General features: G+C 40.3%; 1 protein-coding gene across 1 annotated transcript; it reads right to left on the bottom strand.

Moving 5' to 3' along the window:
* Positions 1–13,130: 13,130 nt before the first annotated feature.
* Positions 13,131–27,349, bottom strand: VXN (vexin). The gene is made up of 6 exons (XM_075828297.1): positions 27,280–27,349; positions 18,099–18,154; positions 17,578–17,710; positions 16,429–16,493; positions 14,928–15,019; positions 13,131–14,046 (listed from the first exon to the last, which is right to left on the bottom strand). Exons 1-6 carry the CDS (start codon positions 27,347–27,349, stop codon positions 13,863–13,865), a joined length of 600 nt encoding a protein of 199 aa, XP_075684412.1. The 3' UTR covers positions 13,131–13,862.
* Positions 27,350–27,624: the final 275 nt, after the last annotated feature.

The raw sequence follows: 27,624 nt of genomic DNA on the forward strand, positions 1-27,624 counted from the left end.
CAACTGACCACGCTACCTGAAACCGTATCCATAACTGCTCTCACAATCTCCTGTTCCCAATGGCCCAGAAATAGGTTAGCATAGGACGGCGCACAAGTAGCACCCATCCCTGTCCCACGTAACTGTAAATAGAATTTGTCTCTGAACAGAAAATAATTATGTTCCAAGACAAAACGCAAAAGGTGGATGAGAAAGTGGACCAAATCCTGTTCAAGGTTGCCTGCTCCTAGAAAATATGAGACCGCGGATCAAATCATGATTTATACAAGTGTAAAGGGATTCTACATCACAGGATACCAAAAACATATCCTGCTCCATTGTTACACCATCAAGGTGTTTCAGCACGTCCGTAGAATCCTTGATGTATGATTGGAGTCCCTCCACACATGGACGGAGATAAAAGTCTAAAAAACGGCATGCCGATTCACATAAACTACCACAGCCAGACACAATTGGTCGACTGGGAGGTCTCTTTTGGTCTTTATGCACCTTGGGCAACAAGTATAGTGTAGGGGTGATGGGAAATTTCACAATAAGCCCATCCAGAACTTTTTTAGTGATAATATTGTCCACCAATGCATCCGCAAGCATTTTATCCAACTGTTCCTTAAAACCTTCAGTAGGGTTGGATGTATCTTCTTTGTCAGCGTCATACACTTCTATTCACAATGCCCAGTTGGTAAAAACAATACACGCCCAGTTGGCAAAAACACAATACACGCCCAGTTGGTAAAACTAGAAAACACGCCCAGTTGTCCATTGAAAAGCTCATTTGCATAAATATAAAATTGCTCATAACTTGGGCAAAAATGATCGTTTTTAAAAAAAAACTTTGCTGTTACCTACATTACAGTGCGGATCACATTCAATAGGATATAGGGATTTGATAATCTGGTGACAGAGCCTCTTTAACTGTAAACAGGTTAGATGGGCATTAACCTTTTGATTATGTCATAACCTTTTGCCCAGGCTCCAAAAACCTTAAAGCCGATACCCTTTCTCACAGTTTTTTAAAGCAGCAAGTGAAAACCCCTGCAACTTTTCCTATTATCCCTCCTGGTTATATCATAGCGAGATTAACGCAGGATATTTCTGAGCTGCATTCACAGGCTCAAGTCCAAGTTCCCCCAAGGAAACCTGTTCAACTTCCATTTGTTCCTAGGGACCTAAGGTCCGCCGTGTTCTTGGAATGTCATGGCAGTAAGATGGCTGGCCATCTGGGTATTCCAAAGATGTGTAAGGCCTTGTCCTGATTTGTCTGGTGGTCAGCTATAAAGAAAGATTTAGAGAGATTTATTGGGAATAGTGACATTTGTGCCTGCAATAAAATACCCAGGGCTCTACCCTATATCCATTGACTTTATTGTCGAGTTTCCGATCTTAGGGGGGCTGGATACCATATGAATAGTAGTGGACAGATTCAGAAAAATGACACATTTCATTCTCTTGTTCAACTTACCCTTTGCTGATACGCTACCGTGTTTGTCCAGCACAATATCAAGCTCCATGGTATACCAAAAAACATTGTGCCAGACAGGGGCTCCCAATTTGTAGCCAGGTTTTGGAAGGCATTTTGTGCTAATTTGCGTATTGGTCTTAGCTTCTCTATTGCCTATTACCCAATAACTAATGGGCAAATAGAGAGGGTGAATCAGACCTTAGAGCTATATCACCCGTATTACAACTCTGAATTACAGAATGATTGGTCTTAGTTTCTGCCTTGGGCAGAAGTTGCATATAACAATTTGTGTCATGCACCCACTAATGTCTCCCCCTACTTCTGTAATTACGGGATTAATACGAAAGCATGCTCATTTACAGGTAGCATGGGTTCTGGAGTGCTGTTGGTCAGAAAGGGGGACAGGATGCTAATATCAGTTTGGAATAAGGTCCATAGGACTTTAGATAATGTTGCCCTTCATGCCAAACACAAGTCCAATCCGGAGATAGAGAATGGTTGTCCACCAAGAACAGGTTAGGGCAACCATGTGGCAAGCCAAGCCCCAGTTTTATTGGCCCGTTTAAAATACTAAGACAGATAAAATCCAGTTTCTATTTTGTTGGACTTGCCCCAATGCATGAGAATTCACAAAAACTTTTTTTTAAAAAGAAATGCAAATTTTATTTACATAATCGTCAGTCAGTGAGAAACTAGAAAAGAAAAATCAATTTTATATTACATTCATCTCATATTTTGCAGGATAATGAGCAACTTCATTACAACTAGATCACAAGTTTTACAAATATCATCATTTTTAGCTGCAGACGAGATATTTAAACTCTCCACCTATGAATATAGACTTTTTTTTTTCTTTTATTCTTTATTTTCTGCTTATCATACAGAAGAAAATAAATAGCATAAGGGTCAAGAAAATTGATATGCTCATTTCCCCAAGCCATGTAACTGCAAACACCCCCTCCCCTTCCTGAGCACACAGAGAGAAAAAAAAAGTAATTAGCCACAAATTCAAAATGATCTTCTTAGCTGTCAGAGTTATGAATGAGATAATTCTCCTAATCTCAATTGGATATTTTTCAGTATTAAAAGTAAATATCCAGGGATCGAAATTTAAAGGGTCGTCTAATACAGAGTTTATAAACAAAAGTATTGAGTCCCAGAACCTTTGAATCAATGGGCACCAACACAGGCAATGCCATAATCCAGCTTTAGGGAGTGCATATTTTGGACATATATCAGTTGGTTGTTACTTCTCTGGGGTTTCTTTAATTAAACAGTTAGTGTATAGGTGATTAAACATTGTTCTAATTTATTAATTTTTTTCACGAGTCAGGAAATATTATAAATTGGATTCAATTTATAATATTTCCCAGCACTGGTCACTAGATGGAGCCATTCCCAAAATTGCAGCATTGCATGTGGTAAAGCAACCACATTGCTTTATGCTGCAAAATTGGGTAAAAATCTCTCGCTCTAGTGAGCTCTCAGAATCCCCCCCTCCTTTATCCTGGCTAGTGCCGGGATAAACGAGGGGTTTGAACAGTCTAACCTCCTACACTGTGTGTCGCCATTTTTTGAGCAAACACACAGTGTAGAAGGTTAACATACAGTAGTAAACACACTGAAACACGAACATACATAGAAATAACTTACCTGCTCCAGTCGCCGCCGCTCCCTCCGGTCCATCCGCTCCGTCTGCTGCCGCTGCTCCATGTGCACAAGTCCGGAAGCCGCGACCGGAAGTAGTAATCTTACTGTCCGTCCGCGACTTCCGGTCCACAGGAAAATGGCGCCGGACGGCGCGCATTTCAAATTGAACTGTGTGGGAGCGGCGCATGCGCCGTTCCCACACAGCGGCGTACACGAAAGTGGATGGAACGGGCCCCGTTCGCAGTCCCTATGGGACTGGAGCTGCCGTATTCCATGTCTGTATGTGTCGTTAATCGACACATACACAAATGGGAAAAAAAATGGCAGCCCCCATAGGGAAGAAAAAGTGTAAAAATAAAAAAAAGTAACACACAAACACACAAATTAATCCAAACGTTTTTAATAAAGCACTAACATCTTTAACATATTAAAAATTTTTTTGGGGGGAGACCGTTCCTTTAAGTTTAAAGTTAATATTAAAAGCACTATAAACTCTTAAACTTATCTTCCACTGGAGTTCCTTTAATATATCGGATTTTATCACTACATTAATATTCTTCCACCCATTATATAGTTTTTACTGTATTTGTATCAGGGTTACTCTAATATCTGGGTTAATTTCTTTTTCCCATTTCTTAAAGCAATTAATATTTAGATTTTTATAGTTTATCTGAGTAATATGTAGTATATGATAAATATGTGATACTGAAACTTTCTCTCCCACATTAGGTATAATTTTATACAAATAAATTGGGAGCCAAAGATTAGGATGATCTTACAGAACTGGTTCATTAAATGTCTCCACTGATGGTAATATAAATAATCCTTAGATGAAACTGAGAATTCCCTTAATATCTCACAAAAAGTGTAAATAGATCCAGTCTCTCGGTGTATCACTTGGATCATATGTTTTTATCCAAGTTCTTTCCATTTTGATATAACTCTTCTAGGTATTAGATTAACTAAAGACTTTTAAGCCTGTCTCATCTTTCAGGAAGTTTGTTCCTAGACCCCCACCTGTTCTGCTCCGTGGTCATCTGAAGTATATGGTAGAGAAGATTCTTGACTCTAAGTGTCGTGGCAGACAGTTCCAATATCTTATAGAATGGCGGGGTTATGATCCAGATGAGAGGTCCTGGGTACCAGCTAGAAACATCCACGCTGACAAATTTATCAGAGCCTTTTATGTTGCTAATCTGGGTAAATCCAGTGTTAAGGGCTCTTTAGCCCTTCCTTAAGGAGCAGTACTTCTATTCCTGCACACTCGTCATCTCCTAGCTATCGAGCAGTAGTTGAGGCAACTACTGCACAGCTGGTTCATCAGTGTAGGTCAGATGACCACACTGATGTGAGCCTGTGGCTTGTTTAGAGAGAGCGGCCTAATTAGTCTGCCTCTCCTTAAGAATCCCTGGCCTAAGATTGAGGGCATCGGTTATTGTACTTGCTATGTGTGTTTGTCATGTGCTAGTTTGATCATGTGCTGCAGTCTAGTATTGTGTTTTTCCAGCTCTGCCTAAGTATTTCCTCAGTCTTTGTTTGCTTCTGTTTTTAATCCTGTTAGTTTCATCCTTTTTGATTGTTTTATTTTATGCTTGCCTGGTTTTCCTGAGCTTTTGATCAGTTTATGCAGTTTTCATTTCCTTTGGTTCCTAGTGTTTTCCTGGGGCTGTGTTAGAGGCAGTGTCTCCAGATTAGGGATATTGTTTGGGACAGTTAGGGTTAGTAAAGTGGTGTTAGGGTCTGTGTTTAAGAACAGATCCAGGGATAGATATTGGGAGAGCTAGTTAGGGTTAGGTTGTTATGAATTACCATCATCAGTTTCCATCATTTCAATGTTATCCTCACCCATCGTCTGCTTGTTCTCATCATCCGTCTGACATCATCATCATCATCATCATCATCATCATCATCATCATCATGTTTAATCCCTGTCTTTAAAGGGAATGTGTTGCCAGCAAAACATGTTTTTCTTTTTTTTAGTTAAACAATTAGTGTGTAGGTGATTAAACATTGTTCTAATTTTTTATTTTTTTTCACGAGTCAGGAAATATTATAAATTGGATTCAATTGGATTCTAATTTATAATATTTCCCATTTTTGGTCACTAGATGGAGCCATTCCCAAAATTGCAGCATTGCATGTGGTAAAGCAACCACATTGCTTTATGCTGCAAAATTGGGTAAAAATCCCTCGCTCTAGTGAGCTCTGAGAATCCCCCCCTCCTTTATCCAGGCTAGTGCCGGGAGAAACGAGGGGATTGAACGGTCTAACCTCCTACACTGTGTGTCGCCATGTTTTGAGCTAACACACAGTGTAGTAGGTTAACATACAGTAGTAAACACACAGTAAAACACGAACATACATAGAAATCCCTTACCTGCTCCAGTCGCCGCCGCTCCCTCCGGTCCGTCCGCTCCGTCTGCTGCCGCTGCTCCATGTGCACAAGTCCGGAAGCCGCGACCGGAAGTAGTAATCTTACTGTCCGACCGCGACTTCCGGTCCACAGGAAAATGGCGCCGGACGGCGCGCATTTCAAATTGAACTGTGTGGGCCGTTCACCACACAGCGGCGTACACGAAAGTGGATGGAACGGGCCCCGTTCGCAGTCCCTATGGGACTGGAGCTGCCGTATTCCATGTCTGTATGTGTCGTTAATCGACACATACAGAAATGGAAAAAAAATGGCAGCCCCCATAGGGAAGAAAAAGTGTAAAAATAAGAAAAAGTAACACACAAACACACAAATTTATCCAAACGTTTTTAATAAAGCACTAACATCAAACTGATGTTATAAAAAAAAATTTGGTGACACTGTTCCTTTAATCGGTGAGTCCCTTATTCTTGTATTCCTGTTGCCGGTCAGTATTGTGATACATGATCAAAAATTCCCTTCCATTCAACTGTCCATTTGGTTGACAATTCAACCCTACTGTTGTCCTGGAATTGCTTTAGGTGAAGCCTAGCCTTGTGGCCAGTCGGCATCGTTACACCTGAACATTTTAATAGCAAATGTATATTTTCATTTTCATCCATTAATTTTTTTTTTTTTTTAAATACCGTTTGTGGAGGGAAAATCTGAAAGCTATCATTTTATACATTCTCTTATAAAATAAGAGCAGGCAAGGATGAGACAAGCTCTTGTGATGCCCAAGGCAGGGGTTTTAGAATGTAAAGTTTATCATAGCTGTCAATTGGACAATTATTGCACTACGGAGGTATACGGGACTCCATGTGCTGTCATACAATGATCATTGGGTGTCGTATGTACAGAGCTATGCTACTTTAGAAGAAATGCTTCTAGGGTAGACTATATCTGTAAAACGCATCTGATGGCATCTAGATAGAGTATGTCACAATTTTTTTTCTGATGGATTCATACAAAACAGCACAAAAGGTCTATGTATAACTTTGTATGAAATACGGCGGTACAGTAAAGACCCCAATGTGCACGAGGTATTAATGCCGTTGAAGAAAAGTGCTCATTGTACCCTGGTTTGAGAGAAATTTAATGGCAGTGTTTTGTTTTGTGTTTAATCCATAAATTGCTTGCTCACTCCACTTAATGGTTCCCTTGCTGAGTCCCTACTCCACCTACCCCTCATTCCGGCCATGAGAGCAAGAACAAAATATTATTTTACTATTACACATTTACTTATCATCTCCAATTTAGGTTAATGAGAGTGCAATTTAACTTTCTATCTGTGTTCCTGGGCTCTAATATTAGGAATATAGTAAGCCTCATGCACACGACCGTATTTTTTCCCACCCGTAAATACTGGCGTAAATACGGGTCCGGTGTCACACGTATTTGACCCGTTTTGCACCAGCATTTACGGACCCGTGCCCGTAAATATGGGTCCGGTGTCACCCGTATTCCACCCGTATTTACGGGCACGTTTTTGGCGGCAAAATAGCACTGCACTTATCGGCAGCCCCTTCTCTCTATCAGTGCAGGATAGAGAGAAGGGACAGCCCTTTCTGTAATAAAAGTTAAAGAAATTTATACTTACCCGGCCGTTGTCTTGGTGACGCGTCCCTCTCTTCACATCCAGCCCGACATCCCTGGATGACGCGGCAGTCCATGTGACCACTGCAGCCTGTGATTGACCTGTGATTGGCTGCAGCGGTCACATGGGCTGAAACGTCATCCAGGGACGGCCAGAACGTCGGGCCGGATGTCGAGAGGGACGCGTCACCAAGGCAACGGCCGGGAGACCGGACTGGAGGAAGCAGGCAGTTCTCGGTAAGTATGAACGTCTTTTATTTTTATTTTTTACAGGTTGCTCTTTATTCTGATCGGTAGTCACTGTCCAGGGTGCTGAAAGAGTTACTGCCGATCAGTTAACTCTTTCAGCTCCCTGGACAGTGACTATTTACTGACGTCGCTTAGCAACGCTGCCGTAATGACGGGTGCACACATGTAGCCACCCCTCATTACGGGAGCTCCATAGACTTCTATGGACTGTCCGTGCCGTTATTACGGCCTGAAATAGGACATGTTCTATCTTTTTTAACGGCACGGGCACCTTCCCGTAAGAAAACGGGAAGGTACCCGTGGCCAATAGAAGTCTATGAGCCCGTTATCACGGGTCGTAATTACGACCCGTAATAACGGGAGTTTTTACGGTCGTGTGCATGAGGCCTTAATGCTTCTTTATTTGGGGTTTTCCTGCAGGGCTTCTCTACTTTTAACAATCACAACTTGTTAGAAGGGTCTCTTGACAATAAGAAGATAACAAAGTTTCCCTTTACTGGGACCCCAAGTGATCAGCTGTAATCTGTGGGGAAACATTGCAGCAATTTTCTAGCAGCTCCACCACAGGGGAAATTAAGCATTACACCGTGCCCATTCAAATCCATGGGTTGTCTGCATAGTGTAGGACAGGCCCTTAAGAGCACTCTTTGTAACTGATCTCCAGTAATGCCAAGAGCTAACACTCTAATAGAAATATGTACCTTATTGCCTAGGCAACCAATCAGAATTCAGCTTTGAAAGTTCTGGAAAAATTTAATCTGTACTGTGATTGTTTGCTATGGGCAACAAAGATAGTATTCCTGTTAGATAGTTTTGATAAATGAGGCACATCACTTTTATGTAGCTATAAATGATTATAGGTTCAAGTGGTTGGCTGCCGTCTGCATACAGTTTTCTTGTAGGATGCAATCATAGGCCTCATGCACATAGTAAAGTCACATGTAGACATGGGCCATCTATTTCTTGAAACCAATTTCTGTTCTTCTTTTGTCTTCAGTCATTTTTCCCTGTGTCTGGCATATAAGAGGAGTCACAATACAGTATGCAGCAGACTGGCGCATTGTCAGTGACTTTCAGGCTGGGTTCACACGACCTATTTTCAGGCGTAAGCGAGGTGTTTTACGCCTCGAATTACGGCTGAAAACATGGCTCGAATACGTCGGCAAACATCTGCCCATTCATTTCAATGAGTTTGCCGAAGTACTATGCTGACGACCTGTAATTTTACGCGTCGCTGTCAAAAGACGGCGCGTAAAATAACAGCCTCGTCAAAGAAGTGCAGGACACTTCTTGGGACGTAATTTGAGCCGTTTTTCATTGTCTTCAATGAAGAACAGCTCCAAATTACGTCCGTAATGGACGCCTCGCAAAACGCGAGTACGAGCAATTACGTCCGAAATGCAGGAGCTGTTTTCTCCTGAAAACAGCTCCGTAATTTCAGCCGTAATTGACGTTATCGTGTGCACATACCGTCACACTACAGTAGGACAGCTAGACTCTCTTCTCCACAATAACCTAAAGACAGACCCAAACACACAGCGACTAGAACATTGTATTTCCTGCACAACCTCAAATGGCAAAGTTTGTCGAGAGCGCAATGTATGTGGTAAAAGGTAACAAATCAGGAGGGGGGAATATTAGCAATTGCAGCAAATGTCTATGCAGAAAGTAGCCATAGAAGAAAAACAAGACAGGGCACCAGTCACTATTGAATTATCTTCTCACAAACTGATGATCAACTGTTCCCTTTTGATTGCTTGGACATACTGAGAAAGTCAGTTTCTGAGAAGCAACTTCAAAAGTGACCACCAATTTCGTTGCACTCCCTCTCCCTGTTGTCACAATATTGTCCACAGCAGCAAAACAGAAAAATTAAACATATCTATTAAAGAAACATAATAACCAAACTTTCGCTATTCCTCTAACTTTTTAACTATTATATTATACTAATATATGTCAGTTTTATGTTTTGGGTGGAAATCCTCTTTAAGAATATAGTTGCACTACTGTTACCTGATAATATCACTGCCTATAGGACACTGACAAGGGATGAAGGTATTAAAAAGCAATTCTTGAATTGATGTTAAGGTGGCCATACACCTGAGATAGCTGTCAGCCGAACACCTATTCCTCCCAACCCCACTTGGGCTTGGCCGAGCGTGCATGTGTACTTAATGGGGAGAGATAGGCATGTCGAAATCCAACATGCTGATCTTACTTTCCCCTCAACATCTGCCGTGGGGGTGAGTTAGGACTCCCCTATACATATTAGTCCAACGTGTTTGGCAAACGTTTATCTAATGTGTATGGGCTGGGCAACTTTACTGATAAAAGACTATGTTAGTCAGTGGTGTCGTAGTTAAGATATTATACTGGGTTTTTCAAACCATCAACGTACTGTCTTGAAAAGTGACCACCACCTTTCCAGAAATGTACTAAGAGTGCTTGTGACTTCACTTCCCCAGGCAGCAAGTCATGTATAATGTATAATTCTGTTGGAACATGGAAGGATGCAACTCCCAGATAATTTAAAATCTTTGCTCTATCATGAGACATGATGTGGATGAAATTAACGGGGTTGTCCACTACCGGACAACCGATGACCTATACACTAGTCATCAGTACATGATCTGTCGGGGTCCGGCACCTTGACCCCACACCGTTAAGCCGCTCTGGCTGCCTCCGGGCACCAGACGTCTATGCCGGAAGCAAATTTCTCCGGTCATGGAATAGTGGCCGAGCTGCAGTATAGCAGCTCTGCTCCTATTCAAGTGGCCAACTGCTTCCGGCTCCGTACATTGCATGATGTGGCATAACATCTGGTTCCCTGCAGGCCACCGGAGCAGCTGATCAGTGCAGGGTTCGGGTGTCGGAACCGCACCGATGATATACTGATGACCTATCTGATGGATAGGTCATCAGTTGTCCGGTAGTGGACAACTCCTTTAAGAAAGATGTCAAATAGATGTCCAGGAGTATAACATTCAGGCTGGGTTCACACGACCTATTTTCAGGCGTAAACGAGGCGTATTATGCCTCGTTTTACGCCTGAAAATAGGGCTACAATACGTCGGTAAACATCTGCCCATTCATTTGAATGGGTTTGCCGACGTATTGTGCAGACGACCTGTAATTTACGCGTCGTCGTTTGACAGCTGTCAAACAACGACGCGTAAATTGACTGCCTCGGCAAAGAAGTGCAGGGCACTTCTTTGCCACGTAATTTGAGCCGTTCTTCATTGAACTCAATGAAGAGCAGCTCAAGATATACGAGCGTCACAGACGCCTCGTATATTACGAGGAGGAGCATTTATGGCTGAAACGACGCAGCTGTTTTCTTCTGAAAACAGGCTGTCATTTCAGCCGTAAATGACAGCTAGCGTGTGAACATACCCTCATGATGAAGAATTATGATGAGCAGGCCTCTAAGCGGTCTGTGGAGACTACATTGTGATGACCAAATGGAGTATGATAGCAACCTAATTCCTCAAGCACAAGGTAAAGCAATGTGCACGAAGGCTGTACAGTAGCTCAAGCGGTTCCTATTGGTCTAAACTACAAAGCTATAGATAATTAATGTGCTGCCGCATGCCTTCATACTGCACCATATTCTAGCCTAAAAGACACGATGCGTCCAATGGAGCATACACCAGTTATATGGCATGTGATGAAACACTTCCCCCGAGAATAAACCCTGTAAACCTCTTTATGAAATCTTAGAGGCACACAAAGGTATTGTATGGGCCCATATATTTTTTTGGGGCACCAGATCCATATAACATGCATTTGTAATACAGCCATATGTATGAACCCTTAAAGGGGTTTCTTCCAATAAGTGTGCCACACCTTTCCACAGGTTGTGTGTATTATTGCACCACTTCATTGGCGCTGAGCTGCAATGCCAGACACAACTCGTAGACAAGTATGGCGCTGGTTCTGGAAGAACAACACAATTTTTTTTAACCATGTACGGCTCCTTTTAAGCATGTAAAATATGCAAAAATTGGGTCAAAATAAGACCGATTCATATTAAACACATTATACATAATTTTATTGACATAAAAAAAATCACACATCAAAATATGGCCTTTAACTTATTTACATCAATCATTCATCCTTCCATAATAATATACAATAACATCCAGCAGAAACATCCAGAAATACATATAATAAGGACATTCAAAAATTTTATACTGAGTTCATTATAGAATGTTCATTATAAAATATATAGGTCCTATTTGCATGACAATACCTTGTGTACAGTAATAAATAAATACATTAGGCTACAAAAACATTGAATTCCTTCATTATAAAAAATGTAAATCAATAAATGACCATTTCCACTGCTTTGCTTCATGAGCGGGAAAAGGAGCTTTGTTGACATCGCCAAAATGTAACACCTTCTGTCTGGGGAGGAGCACAACCTGCGGTCCACCTGTGAGCCCCCTCTTATTGATCATTTTACACCAGCCGAGCATTTGGTAAATTAAAATATAATATTGCTGAAAAAGAACCAGCCCTTCCAGCTCCGGAGTGCCACAGATTATCCTCCATTATACTTATAATCTGATCTTTCAAAAGGAGTCAGCTTTATAAAGAGATTCATTACCAGGCAGCATCTTATCCGGTAACACAATACATAGTAGGAGATATAATACTAGATCATAATGCTGTGCTTTACCTCATTAACGCATTATCATGGGAGACCTCTTGTTCAATATTATATACTACACATATAAAACACAGTGGCAGAGAAAAAAATGGTGGAGTTTTTGTCTTAAAGTCCTAGGAACATGTTTAATTATTTGTAAGACTTTGGGCTTATGTATAAAAAGTGCCATGGGTGTATTATAAATGCAGGTAAAAAAATGGATCTTTTTGATGGCGCTGCTGTGTGGTGAGAATGATGTGGAACGGAGTCCCGAGTTATTAATAAGTTCAGTTTATTGAAAGTGGCTACGCGTTTCGACGATGAACAATCGTCTTCCTCAGGCCATGTACATATCAGAAAGGACACAACTTATATAACCTCAGCAAGCAATAGAGTCCAACCTTGTTGTAAAACAGTAGCAATTGATAACAGAGTATACAAAAGACAAATTCTGTTCTTCAAGTGCAGGATAAGGGGTTTTCTGCACTGCTATATAAATTTTGACCAGTCTCTTCCTCTGCAAATTTAATTTCTTCAGTGTGTATCTGTTTTAAAAAATGGACCGCACATGGAAGCCAACTTTATGCAGTCTGTTTTTTGCGGATCCATTTTTTGTGGCCAAATAAAAGGACAAGGATGTGTGCATGAACCCTAAGGCTGGGTTCACACGACCTCTATTCAGACATAATGGAGGCATTTTACGCCTCGAATTCCGTCTGAAAAAACGGCTCCAATACGTCGGCAAACATCTGCACATTCATTTCAATGGGTTTGCCGATGCACTGTGCTGACGACCTGTCATTTTACGCGTCGCTGTCAAAAGACGGCGCATAAAATAAGAGTCGTCAAAGAAGTGCAGGACACTTCTTGGGACGTAATTGGAGCCGTTTTTCATTGACTCCAATGAAGAACAGCTCCAAATTACGTCCGTAAAAGACGCCTCGCAAAATGCCAGTACATGCAATTACGTCTGAAATTACGGAGCTGTTTTCTCCTGAAAACAGCTCCGTAATTTCAGACGTAATTGCAGTTATCTTGTGCACATACCCTTAGAGATACTGTATTCATGGAAAACACCACTGGAAACATCATGCAGGACTTGGCTTTATTGGCTGGACATCTTTGTTCCATCCAAGAACACCACAGCATGCGGGGCCTTAGAAGATTCACTTCCCACAGGGGTGCCATTAATGGGTGAGGGAGGCTGCGTGACTGCTCAGAGTTGTAAAGAAATTAAAATGTCCTGTAGATAGTAGTTAGCAGAATACAGCCACTGGTTCTCGGAGTCTACAGTCTCGCAAAATATACCTCAGTCACAGTGCATAGACATAATAGGCCTCTGCATAGCAGTAGTGGAAATTCAAGTAAGCAGGAATGCTATATTTCAAGTCAAGGAATACCTCTTTGATCCTAGTACTCAGAGGCTGGCTCCTTACATGGTACAAATATTGACTACAATGCTTGGGTAACATTCTTGGTGGTCCATTAATTTAATCAGAAACACGGCATGCGGCTTTACATGCAGATAAACATGGATCTAAACAGGCCTTTTCTTTATAAACCATCATCTGGGTCACATACCACTATGGAGTTACAAGATCCTAACTGCTGGGACTTGTAGTTCCAAAACAGTTTGAGAACTGCAAATTGCTGTTTTCCTAAAAAATGCAATCGATATCACATGTCTCATCCTCGATATCACATTTCTCATCCAGGCCGTGCCTCACGTTCCAGTTATGTGGGAATCAAGTGCATTTGTAGAAAATAAATAGTAAAGCAAACACATCCTTTTTTGGCTTGAAAACATGAGCGCAGAACAGTGCTGCCCGTGTCATATATTTCTTTGTTCAGTCTTCCTCAAAGGCAGAGTTTGAAGCACCAATATACTCTACAGACTTCCTGAACTTTAGTCCCATTTTCTGGAGTAAGCTTGGCGATTTTTTTGGTGTCCAGACGGCAGTTAGAGGCAAATAGGCTTCATTTTCATAGATAATGTCCTCTTCAGTGTCAACAAGCATTGGATCATTGCACCTGCAATAAAACAATAGGAAGCAGTACAGATTATGGGCACACTTTTTTTTAAAATTTCTTTATATAAAATGTAGATTCATGATGCCAAATAGCAGTCGGACAGTTTACATCCATACTAAAAAGTACCTACTGTGCAAAGTGTTTTCCTATTGCAACGGCAGTGAAAGTGACTTCCTGTGCCCTTTATCTCTCAATGTGTACCTTATTTAGGTCCTTTGTAAAACTCCTTTTAAAAGGGTACAATCATCGAATGGACTCAAAATATCCCCATCAACTGTATAATTAAAAGCTTTGTTTATTACGCTGTGGGTTAATTTGGGCCCATACGCATGCCAGGATGAACGGGTATAACTGTAATATAAGAAAATGTGCACCTGCTTAGAATAATTGCTTTAAGTGTCTTAATTTGGGCATCTTAAAAGTGGAGTTATTATATTGCGAGTCAATAAAATGATCTTAAAACAATGTACTCCTTGCATATTAAAGACTTCTTATTAGAATGTCAAATTCATTTGGAATCGGACAAGTCATGAATATAGTGAAAAAACCTCGGCTCATTCAGTACAATGGGTTGTAGTTTGTATTCTATTTTTAGTACAGGAGCGCTGTATTTTTTCTATGATGTTCTTTGTCATTGAAATGCTCTTCTGCTTGCAATCAGCAGGCAATATATGATTATGATTCTGCTGACTGAAGTTTCTAATTAGATCATTTGTAGTTGCCTGCGTTTTATGGTAAATAGTTGACCCCTAACCCAAGCCACCTGTTATTCTCTTAAGTCCAGGGGACATTAGGGACCTGACCTACTTCAATTACACAGTGCAGCTATTGTCACACAAGCAGCAGCTGCTTACTTCGAGTTAGTTGGGGAGGGGACTTACCCTACTGTGACAGGAGTGACGTTTGTTCTTGGCAAAGTGCTGGCAATCTGTTTGGTCACACTGAGGGCTGCTGATGACGAGGGAAGAGGTTTCTAAGGGACGAGAATAAAACAAAAGTCATTTGTCAATTCTATCAATCATGTTCCATAGCATTTAGCATTATTAGGACACCCCAAAACCATGTACCTTGTGCGATCCGCACTGCGTGAGTTGGGACATTAAATTACTGTGCATTATCATATAAATATATAAAAAAATTACATATATCTGTGGATCAATATATATGTAAATCTTTATTACAATAAGTGTAGGAATAACATTATAGGCAATAAAATACAAACGGCAAATGAGAAAAAAACTATTTTTTAATTACATGTAAATCATTTTTTTTTTTTACAATTTCTCATGAAAGACAATGACGGGCATTATGATTTGCATGCGGTTTATTCCATGTCAAATCATGGCATGCAGCTGGGACTTAATTATCCAATCTAATTTATTGGTTTGCAGCATCATTAGGGGCAGCAGGTGGGCACACTCATTTCACATGGCATGACTTGGTAAAATCACATTGCCATGTTTATCCTTGCATGGAAAATGAGCACATCAGCAAATAGGTCTAAAGAGAAGCTTAATATGTTATCCCATTCATTGAGATTTATTGCCATGCATAGTCATAAACATTTCTACATATATATCATACTATTTCGCCAGTTATGTGCGCCAGAAAATGGTGTAAATGTATGACAAGTTCGATCTATCTTACGTGTTAGGCTGAGTTCACATCTCGATTTGCGCACATGTTTGTGGTATACGACGACGTATACGTTTTTAAAGTTACAAAAACATGCATTTGTAACATACGCTTACTTTTTTTGTAGTATACGTCGCATACGTTTTTATACATTTGTGTCAGTTCTTAGTTCTAAAAACGTATACTTTTTTTGTTCTTTAGCTAAATCAAACTTTGTAAAGTCTAGATTTCCCATGTATATTGACAAAAACGTATACGTTTTACGTATGCAAACGTAGGGTTTAAGATTGCATACGCCGTCCATTGACTTCAATACAAATAAAAAAGTATATGTGTGGTATGCATTTTGGAAGAGAACTGAAAAGCGTAGTAGACTACTCTTTTCAGGACATGGGAAAAAAAACGATAGAGCCTAAGCACACAATACGTAAGCACAAACTACACCAATAGGGCATCCGTCCTGACCATAGATATCAATGTACACACTTTGGTACACATTTTGACACTATTTTTTCATGTCAAAACATGCAAGTCAGACGTACAGTAAAAAAAGAGGTGTGAACTTAGCCTAAGTTGTGAATAACAATATTTAAAAAATGTTTTCCAGATGCTGCCACTATTGGTAGTAACTCAACAAAAATCAAAGTACCTTATTAACACTTTGTATAGATGACTCCATGTATAGGTGTTTACGACTATGCTACTAATATACTATGTACACTATATAGAAATTTAATACAGTCTTACATTATGAAGAGGAACATTCTGCTTAGTCTTGGCACATTTTGGCATCTGGTTTTCCATACATATGTCTGTAAAATAAAAGTAAATTATTTAATTATACATATTTTTTGTAAACTTATAGTATGAACATACAACTGCAGTCTACCATGTAACTATCATTTATTTTATTAGCTGTCATCTCAAACATAAATCTAGTCTAATTTGACTTCAGCCCAAAAAAATATGGCCAAAAAAATGAAAGGGCATGCTATTATAGAATTCTGACAATAGAGGGGGGTTCCTTGTTCAGGCCTCTTACATATTAGCCAGAGTGGAGGGTGGCTACATAGGGACGTTCGTTCCCTGGAGGACTTAACATGTCTATGCAATACACAAGCATTCCATTGATTTCAATTGGAATCGTGTTTTGCTTAATTTCCCCTGAGGTGGAACTGCAGGGAAATGTAACATTTGCTGCCGGGTTCCCCCCTACAGGATAAACACTGACTGCTGGGGTTCCCAGCAGTAGGACATCCTGTGATCAGCTGATTTTTGGGGGACAACCCCTTTTATTAATACAATCACATGCATGTGCTTACAGAATGAAATACATTTAGGCTACAGCAAAACATAAAATGCATTGTGTGACCTATAAAATGCTATGTACACCTTTGAGGGCATTTTTTTTTATTTTTTTAAATAAATAGATTAGTCAATGTGTTTAGTGTAACTTTGTAATTAATCTTTATTAAAAAATAATTTTACTTTTGGAGATACAGATGTTCTGTATTCTCTATACAGAACAGCTGTATCGCTCAGTTTACACTGAATCCGTCAGTCCAGCGGACATGACGGGTTCAGTGTCGGCGGGTCCTACATGTCGCTGACACGCAGGATCCACCTGTAATTGCTCACATTTAAGTTATGAACTTCGATGTGATCGCTTACAGGTGGATCCTGCGTGTCACGGACCCGCCGACACTGAACCTGTCAGGTCCACGGGACTGACGGATTCAGAGTAAAAGAGAATAGAACAGCTGTATCTCCAAAAGTAAAACGATTTTTTAATAAAGACTAATTACAAAGTTACATTAAACACACTGACTAATCTATTTATTAAAAATTTTAAAAAAATGCTCTCAAAGGTGTTCACAGCCTTCATGTTCTTCTTACTGTGTTTAACAGAGCGGCGATGCCGAAATGGTTCTGGTGGAGGAAGTCTCCAAACTTCTTCACTTTTGCATAAAACACGTAGAAGATCAGTTTGCTGGGGCAGATACTTCTTTGTCCAGTGCGGATCAATTACCTGCAGAATGGAGTAAGGGATGACATATGTTTGGATCATCGCACTGCAAAACGTAGCAACTTTATTTACATTGCTAAGATGAAAAAAATTTTATGTCTACATGGTGAAGGAAGGAGATGGTTCGACTTCCTCTCCGGCTTTACTGATCGGTAGCCTGCTGCAGTCTCCTGGTATTTGTTAAATCTCCCTATGTGACACTTATAGGAGTATAGGAAACTTAGAACTAGGAAGTTTTTTGCGAGGTCAGTCGCTGAGGGCTTTTTTATTTTTGCCCCTTTGTACATAATATCATGTGAGCTGGGGGTTTTGTTACAGACTTTGCATCCTGTGTGTTATCAGATATGTAAATTAATAACATAGGAGGCACTAATAGGGAATATGATCTTACATGATTTGATGGTATCCTCTGATTACTTGACAATCTTTTTCTGGATGTGCTGTTCGCTGAAATAAATGAATGAAAATAAAGATGATGTACACTGTACTACTATGTATGTACAAAACAAATACAATGTTATCATAATCCTATGGATAGATCCAGTTTAGACGATTTGTTTAGAATAAGGTTTGGCTGTCTATAACTAGATTAGTGGCCTGTTCACATCAGCGTTCGGGTTCCGTTAAAACTTTCCGTGAGAGGAACCGATGAACGGAAAGCCGAACGAAAACTATCGCTTCTGTTTGCACTCCTGTTGATTTCAATGGTAATGCTTCCGTTTTAGTTTGTTTCCGTTCCGTAAAGTTTCAATTTTTTCCAGTAAACAATAGTGTAGTCGACTATGCTATTGTTTCTGTGAAAAAACTGAAACTTTACGGAACGGAAATATACTGAAACACATTGAAGCTGAAGCATTACCATTGAAATCAATGGTAATGCAAACGGAAGCGGTAACGCAACACAGAAACTACATTGAGCTAAGGAGTGAAGGGCCTGGAAAAACATTGCCTGACCCATTATATACCAGTTATGCAGAGGCGTAGCTAGGTTCTCCTGCACCCGGGGAAAAGATTCAGTTTGGTGCCCCCCAAACCTTTCTCGACATCTCCTTCCACCGCGCCATATTTTCTTTCTCTACCAATGAGGTGTAATTTTTATTTTTTTTAAATGTAACTTGAGCATAAAACCATTTGTAGATTTTAGAAGCAATATAGTCATAGAAAACTAGTTAACATAACAATAACTTAAAAGAAAAGAAAATAACTCCTTCCCGCTTTGACCTTCGTGACAGAGCCTTATTTTTCAAATCTGACATGTTTCACTTTATGTGGTAATAACTTTGGAATGCTTTTACCTATCCAAGGGATTGTTTTCTCATGACACATTGGACTTTATGTTACTGGTAAAATTTGGTCAACACATTTAGTATTTAATTGTAAAAAATGCTAAAATGTAGCGAAGAATTGCAAAAATTTGCATTTTTATAAATTTAAATGTATTTGCTTGTATTACAGATAGTTATACCACACAAAATAGTTGCTAATTAACATTTCCCATATGTCTACTTTAGATTGGCATCGTTTTTTCAACATCCTTTTATTTTTCCAGGACGTTACAAGGCTTAGAACTTTAGCAGAAATTTCTCACATTTTCAAGAAAATTTCAAAGGCTTTTTTTACAGCGGCCAGTTCAGTTGTGAAGTGGCTTTGAGGGGCCCATATAATACAAACCCCCATAAATCACCCCATTTTAAAAACTGCTCCCCTCAAAGTATTCAAAGCAGCATTTAGAAAGTTTCTTAACCCTTTATGTGTTTCACAAGAATTGAAGCAAAGTAGAGGGGAAATTTACAAATTTCATTTTTATTTGCAGAAATTACTTTTCAATCCATTTTTTCGGTAACACAGAAGGATTTACCAGAAAAACTAAACTCAATATTTACTGCCCAGATTCTGCAGTTCTTAGAAAGATCCCACATGTTGCCCTAGTGTGCTAATGGACTGAAGCACAGGCCTCAAAAGCAAAGGAGCACCTAGTGGATTTTGGGGCCTTCTTTTTTATTAGATAATATTTTAGGCACCATGTCAGGTTTGAGGAGGTCCTGTGATGTCAAAACAAAGGAAACACAAAAAAAAAGACCCAATTTTGCAAACTACATCCACAAGGTATTCATCTAGGGGTGTATTTTGACCCCACAAGTGTTTCATAGATTTTATTAGAATTTGGACTTGAAAATGAAAAATTGAAATTTTTTCCAATAAGATGTAGTTTTAGCTAAAAAAAACAACAAAAAACAACAATTTCCACAAAGAATAAAGTAGAAAAAGCCCTCCAATATTTGTAATGCAATATCTCCGGAGTATGTAAATACTCCATATGTGGTCATAAACTGCTGTTTGGCCACATGGGAGGGCTTAGAAGGAAGGAGCGTCATTTGGCTTTTGGAGGCAAGATTTTGCTGGATTGGTTTCTCCGCACCATGTTGCATTTGCAAAGCCCCTAAGGTACCAGTACAGTGAAAACGCCCAGAAAGTGACTCCATTTAGGAAACTACACCCCTTGAGGAATTCATCTAGTGGTGTAGTGAGCTTTTTGACCCCACAGGTGTTTCATAGATTTTATTAGAATTGGGCAGTGAAAATAAAAACAATTCCTTTTCTTCAATAAGATGTAGCTTTAGCTAAAAATTTTTAATTTTCTCAACAAATAAAAGGAAAAAAACAAGAACCCCAACATTTGTAAATCAAATTTTTCCGAGTACGGCAATACCCCATATGTGGTCATAAGCTGCTGTTTGGGCACATAGTAGGGCTCAGAAGGGAAGGAGCTCCATTTGGCTTTTGGAGTGCAGATTTTGCTGGATTGGTTTCTGGTAGCTATGACGCATTTGCAAAGCCCCTGTGGGACCAAAACAGTGGAAACCCCCCAGAAGAGACCTCATTTTGGAAACTACACCCCACAAGGTATTCCCCAAGGGGTGTAGTGAGCATGTTAACCCCACAAGTGTTTTCCAGAAATGAGTGTGCACTCGATGTTTCAAAGTGAAAATGGCAATTTTTCCATATATATGCCAATATGTGGTGCCCAGCTTGTGCCACCTTGAAAAGACAGCTCTCTAATTATTATGCTGTGTTTCCCAGTTTTAGAAAGATCCTACATGTGGCTCTAATCTTTTGCCTGGACATTCGAAAGGTGAAAGAGCACCATGTGAAATTGAGTCCTAATTTGAAGACTTACAAAGTATTGGTTCACAATTGCAGAGGTTCTGATGTGAAATAATAAAAGAAACCCCTGAGAACTGACCCCATTTTGGAAACGACAGCCCTCAAGTCATTTATTAAGGGGTGTAGTGAGCATTTTCACCCCACAGGCCTTTTCCATAAATGATTGCCCTATGGATGGTACAAAGCAAAAATTGCAAGTTTTCCCCAGATATGTCATTTCAGTGGCAAATATGTCATGCCCAGCTTGTGCCACTGGAGACACACACATCAAAAATTGTTAAATGGGTTCTCCCGGGTATGGCGATGCCATATATGTGGAAGTAAACTGCTGTTTGGGCACACTGTAGGGCTCAGAAGGGAGGGAGCACCATTTGGCTTTTGGAGCGTGGATTTTGCTTGGTAGTAGTATTGTTTAGAGTATTACTGGTATTTCGGTTTATAATGGGGGGGGGGGGCATAGGTATGATGTGCAGAGTACATCAGGGCATAATAAGGTGGTATAATAATAAGGTAAAAAACAAATACAATAAAATAATCCATAGATATGTGTTACGCTGTGAAGCAATCTTTTATGCACAGGCCAGTGTCGCACTTTTGGTACACACTCTGCACCTTTGCAGTTTGGGGAATTTTGCTGGGAAAGTGTTGTCCTGGTATAATACGGGCACCCTCGCTTCCAGCAGATATGTTTGGGCCCTCCCCTTCCTGGTTCCCCAATTTTATAACTTGATAAATCGCCTTTTAAACAAAAGAAAGGTTCCCATCAGGCCTGTACAACTGCTTATTTTTTCTTTCCTGAATCATGGGAGTCTTAACTTATTTTATTTTTTCATCGTTGTAGTGGTAGTGGTATGAGGGCTGTTTTTTTGTGGGACGAGCTTTAGTCTTTATTGGTACAATTTTGGGGTACATGATTTTTTTTTTATCACTTTTTATCCTGTTTTGGGTGGCAAGGTGACCAAAAACAGCAATTCTGGCATCGTTTTTTTAGTTGTTTTTTTTAATACAGCGTTCATCATGCATTGTAAATTACATGTTAACTTTATTCTGCCGGTCAGTACGATTCTAGCGATACCAAATTTAGAGCACTTTTTTATGTTTTACAACTTTTTGCACAAAAAAATTACTTTTGTTCAAAGAATGTATTTTTTTTCTGTCGCCATTTTGTAAGAACCATAGGCATTTAATTTTTTGTTGACGGAGCTGTATGAGGGCTTTTTTTTTTTTTGCGAGACAACTATAGTTGTTATAGGTATTTTTGAATACATGCAACTTTTTGATCACTTTTTATTCCAATTCTTGGAAGGCAAAGTGACCAAAAAACGGCAATTCTGGCATTGTTTTTTTAGGGTTTTTGTTTTACGGCGTTCATCGCGCAGGATAAATAACATAATTTTTTTTATAAATCAGGCCGTTACGGATGCAGCGATACCAAATATGTATGTTTTATTTATTAAAACACATTGTATAACTGAGGCTAGTGAAACTATATGGTGACATAATAAACAGCCTTCTCTTGTAGATAGTGCCACATCCCCCCCTTGTAGATACTGCCACACAGCCACACAGCCCCCTTGTAGATAGTAACACACAGCCCCCTGAAGTTATTGCCACACAGCCCCCTCTTGTAGACTGTGCCACACCCCCCCTTGTAGAGTGCCACACAGCCCCCTGTAAATATTGCCGTACTCATCCCCAGTAGAGTGCAACACACTCCCCCTTGTAGATAGAGCCACACACACACCCCTTGTAGATACTGCCATACTCCCCCCCAGTAGATAGTGCCAGACACCCCCTGTAGATAGTGCCACACTCCCCCCTAGTAAGTAGTACCACCCCCATTGTAGATAGTGCCACACGCCCCTTGTAGATAAATCCACACTGCGCCCATTTAGATAGTGCCCCACACCCCTTCCCTGTAGATAGCACCATTAGGGCTCGCTCTAGGAGCGGAATCCCCAGCCAGTGCATCGTTGCCGACGCTCTGGCCAGTTATTCCGCTCCTGGAGGAGCCCCTGACGTCACTGTCCATATATGGATAGTGACATCAGGGGCTTCTCCAAGAGCGGAATCCTAGGCCAGAGCGCCGGCAATTCTCTGGCCGGGGATTCTGCGTCAGCGCCCCCACTACCTTCCCCTCTAGTGCGCCCGGGGCACATGCCCCGCCTGTCCCCCCTAGCTACACCCCTGAGTTATGTACCACCCCCCATCGACATTATACACCTGAGCTGGGTAAGGACGTTGTATTTAAAGGCTATGTAAACATTTTAATTAAATCAGTGTGTTTAGTGTTTGAAAGACGCTCTGTCACCACATTATAAGTGCCCTATCTCCTACATAAGGAGATCGGCGCTATAATGTAGGTGACAGTAATGCTTTTTATTTAGAAAAACGATCTATTTTAAACCAGAAGAAGGAAGGGAGGTAGGATCCAGCGCTGAGTAGCGTTAAAATGGAAATTTTCCAAGTTTAATTGATTGGATTAAAAGGAAAGTCCAGTAGTATTGGTCCTAGGTGTGTATGAAGTGGAGGGGTAGTATCCTCTAGGCCTACTCAGCGCTGGATCCTACCTCCCTTCCTTCTTCTTGTTGTTATCCGTGTGCCGACACGAGGATCCGGGCGCCATCTGCGACACACTGGAGTGTGTCAGGTGAGCTGGAGGTTCTCTCCCTATGTTCTATTTTAAACCACTTTATGAGCGATTTTTAACTTTATGATAATGAGTTTCTTAATGCCCAAGTGGGCGTGTTTTACTTTAGACCAAGTGGGCGTTGTACAGAGGAGTGTATGACTCTGACCAATCAGTGTCATGCACTTCTCTCCATTCATTTACACTGCCCATTTAGTTATATCGCTATGTGCAGCCACATACACAAACACTAACATTACTGCAGTGTCCTGATAATGAATATACATCACTACCAGCCTGGACGTGATGTTTATTCAGAATCCTGACACTTCTGAATCTTTTCTGTGAGATTCCAGCAAGGCAAGCCTAATCTCGTTTGAAATGACAGGTTACATCGTAATCTCGCGAGAAGATTCAGAAGTGTCAGGATTCTGAATAAACATCACGTCCAGGCTGGTAGTGATGTATATTCATTATCAGGACACTGCAGTAATGTTAGTGTTTGTGTATGTAGCTGCACATAACGATATAACTATATCGCTAGTGCAGTGTAAATGAATGGAGAAAAGTGCATGACGCTGATTGGTCAGCGTCATACACTCCTCTGTACAATGCCCACTTGGTCTAAAGTAAAATACGCCCACTTGGGCATTAAGAAACTCATTAGCATAAAGCTAAAAATCACTCATAAAGTGGTTTAAAATAGATAGTTTTTCTAAATAAAAAGCATTACTGTCACCTACATTACAGCGCCGATCTCCTTATATAGGAGATAGGGCACTTATAATGTGGTGACAGAGTCTCTTTAAATCACTTTTCTAATTGAATTTTTAGTAAAAAATTATTTGAACTTTTTACAATACAGCTTCAATGTATCCGGTATACATAGAAGCTGTATCACTCTCAGCCAATTCCGTTAGTTCAGCTGAACTGACGGCTCGGCTGAGAGCGGTTCGTGTGACACACAGGTTCCTTTGAAAATCGATCACATCTAAGTTCATGAGTGGCTGAGAAAGAACGATACAGCTCCTATGTATACAGGATACATAGAGGTTAAATCGTCAAAAGTAAAAACATTTTTTTAATAAAAGTCAATTAGAAAAGTGATTTAAAACAAAAAAAAACATTGATTTAATAAATACTGTAAAGGATCTGACAGGCACAACTTCTGTGTATACGCCCATAGGTAATCAGTCTGCACCTGAGTCTATGTCTCTGAGACTGACTCCATCTTCCACCACTCAGGATGGCAGGCTTAGGAGCGAGAGAGCCTATCGCAGCCTGGCCAGACGGAGCTAGCTCCCGCCCTCTGTCTATTTATACCTGCCTTTCCTGTTCCTCCTTTGCTTGTGATTCTTCTCGTGTGGTTTCCTGGCCCAGCTACAGCTTCTGACTATTTGACCCTGCTTCATACTGACCCTGGCTTACTGACTACTCTCCTGCTCTGCGTTTGGTACCTCGTTCACTCCTGGTTTGACTCGGCTCGTTCACCACTCTTGTTGCTCACGGTGTTGCCGTGGGCAACTGCCCCATTTCCCTTTGCTTTGTGTACCCTTGTCTGTTTGTCTCGTGCACTTACTGAGCGTAGGGACCGCCGCCCAGTTGTACCCCGTCGCCTAGGGCGGGTCGTTGCAAGTAGGCAGGGACAGAGTGGCGGGTAGATTAGGGCTCACTTGTCCGTTTCCCTACCCCCATCATTACAAATACATTAAAAAAAATCCATTTAAAGGTGTACATAACCTTTAACTATTTTTTTTTAATCTCCTGGATAATTTAGTTTTATGTTTTTGCAGGTCATGCAACAGTCGAAGAGCCAAGTTTTTAAAATCTCAGGTTCTGAGTTGCTATATTAAATCCTGACAGTGTATTTCTATGAAAATCACAATTAGTGATGGCTATGGGACATAGGAGAGAATGGCACATAGGAGGAAGCGATATCTGAAACTGTCTGCAGAGACTGCAGACACCTAATATTAGATATCACCACAGTCTCCTCTATGGAGCTGGCTGGCGGAGGGGAGTAACATCATTCACCAGGGTCTACCACTTCACATTGCAAACTTGCTAGGTAAGTATAGACTTTTTTTTCATGTAGAACTATGTGAAGCTAAATGCAAGCTACAATTCAATATTTCTGCTCCATTTAACTGTGCTGCATTTGATTGTAGGAACATTGGCCCCCACTGACCCTCTGACATTGCTTAAAAATTCTAATAATTGATCAGACTGAACTAATATTCATCTGGCTTTGTGTTTACATTTCAGGCTGGTTTTAATCAGCATGGAACAACAATTACTAGAAGTATATTTAACAAGTACAGGCCTCAAGAAAGATGTTAGAAAGTTGTTATTCTTTGAAGATATTAAAGGGAACCTGTCACATCACACATGCAGGCCAGTCTGTGGACATCATGTTATAGAGTAGATGAGATGAATATACAGTTGTGTGGAAAAGATTCAGTATAACCTGCAATTTATTGATTTAAATCCCTGCTCACTGTGGGCTAAAGAGTCCAGTGGGTGGTCCTAGTTAGTGATTGGCAGCTATTTCTGTATTCACATTTATTCAGGGAAAGCTGTCAATCAATGGTTGAGACCACCCACTGGACTCTTTAGCCAAAAGTGAGCAGGGATTTAAAAGAACAAATTATAGGTTATCCTGAATCTTTTTGCTCATAACTATACATCAATCTACTCAGCTCCTTCTGCTCTATAACATCCTGACTTCAGCATATTCAACGTGACAGGTTCCCTATAATACAAATTGTTAAAGGGGATGTCTCACCATAAGAACTACAGCTTGAAACAAAGCCGACATAGCAGGTAATCACCGAGGGTCTGGCTTCTGAAATTACCGGTCAGAAGTTGCACTTACCCGTAAATTTGTAGTAGTACATGGCGGCCATTCAAATGAATGGCTATCCATGTATTACACTGACAGGCCGAGTCTGCCATTGGGGAGCTGCTCTCTACAACATCCACATTCTCTATTAGGGTATATGGAAAAGAGTTCTTAGTGAGACAACCCTTTTAATGTATGTCGATTCTATAGAATTATAACATAAAATATCTGCAATGTTATATTACAGAACACAAAGTTTAATTCTGTAAATAAGAGCAACATCATTTCTCAAGGACATTTCTTAAAGTTTTTTTAAAGTCTAAAGCACTAGAGCCATTGAACTATGTGGTCATGTCGCAACGTCACCTGACTCCTGGATGTTATGTCAGCATAAATATCACTACAATGGAGCCTTATAATCTACCAGGGGCCAGGGGTTTGCAGCGGCCGGAGATACATGATTTCAAATTTTCATCTAGGTACCGGAAAACTAGGTTCCCTTATACGAAACTGTCATTTTAAAAATATAAAAAATATCATAAATGTTCCGCTCATATATGGTTTGTGTTTTTTGCTGATGGAGAAAAATGTTGCTTTAAGCATCCTATTCATTACGTCACACGCAGGCCATAAAAGCTTACTACACGTCACAAGATATTGTGTTATTTTTGCATGTTTGTGCATCACTTATGCAGAATACACACACACACACACACACACACACACACACACACACATATATATATATATATATATATATTATTGTAACTCATTTAAAATAATGTCAGTGTCATACTTGGTGGAGTTATGCAAATAAAGTTCAGATTAAAGTTAATTTAATCTTTTAAAATAAAATACAATTTAAGTTAAGCAAACAGTTTAAAATGATATGTCGGGACGGAGGTGTCCATAGTCTGAGCCATCTAGGTTCCTTACCTTTGGTTGAGTAAGTAGTGTTGAGTAAGGTCTGTAAAGTGTCCTCCTTGCGGTTGCATATAGTGCTCATTTTCACTGAGGTAGTGGTGTGTTCAGCAGCTTGATCAAACTGATGTGAGCCTCTCATAAATAGGTTGCAAAATTCTGCACCCCTGATCATTGTCCAGGTTTACAAAGGATGGCCAGGCTGGAGCTGTGATCTCATCTCATTCCTTATTCCATATTGTAACATTATTTACTCCCATCTGTCTTGCCAAGAATTCCATTCATACAAAGGTTTGTTGCCAATGTGAATAGTAAACACCCCAGGGCAGTTTCCTACATTGTCTCTTTAAGGCTTTGTAT

This window comes from Rhinoderma darwinii, chromosome 5 (genome assembly GCF_050947455.1).
Source record: "Rhinoderma darwinii isolate aRhiDar2 chromosome 5, aRhiDar2.hap1, whole genome shotgun sequence".
Taxonomy (NCBI): Eukaryota; Metazoa; Chordata; class Amphibia; order Anura; family Rhinodermatidae; genus Rhinoderma; species Rhinoderma darwinii.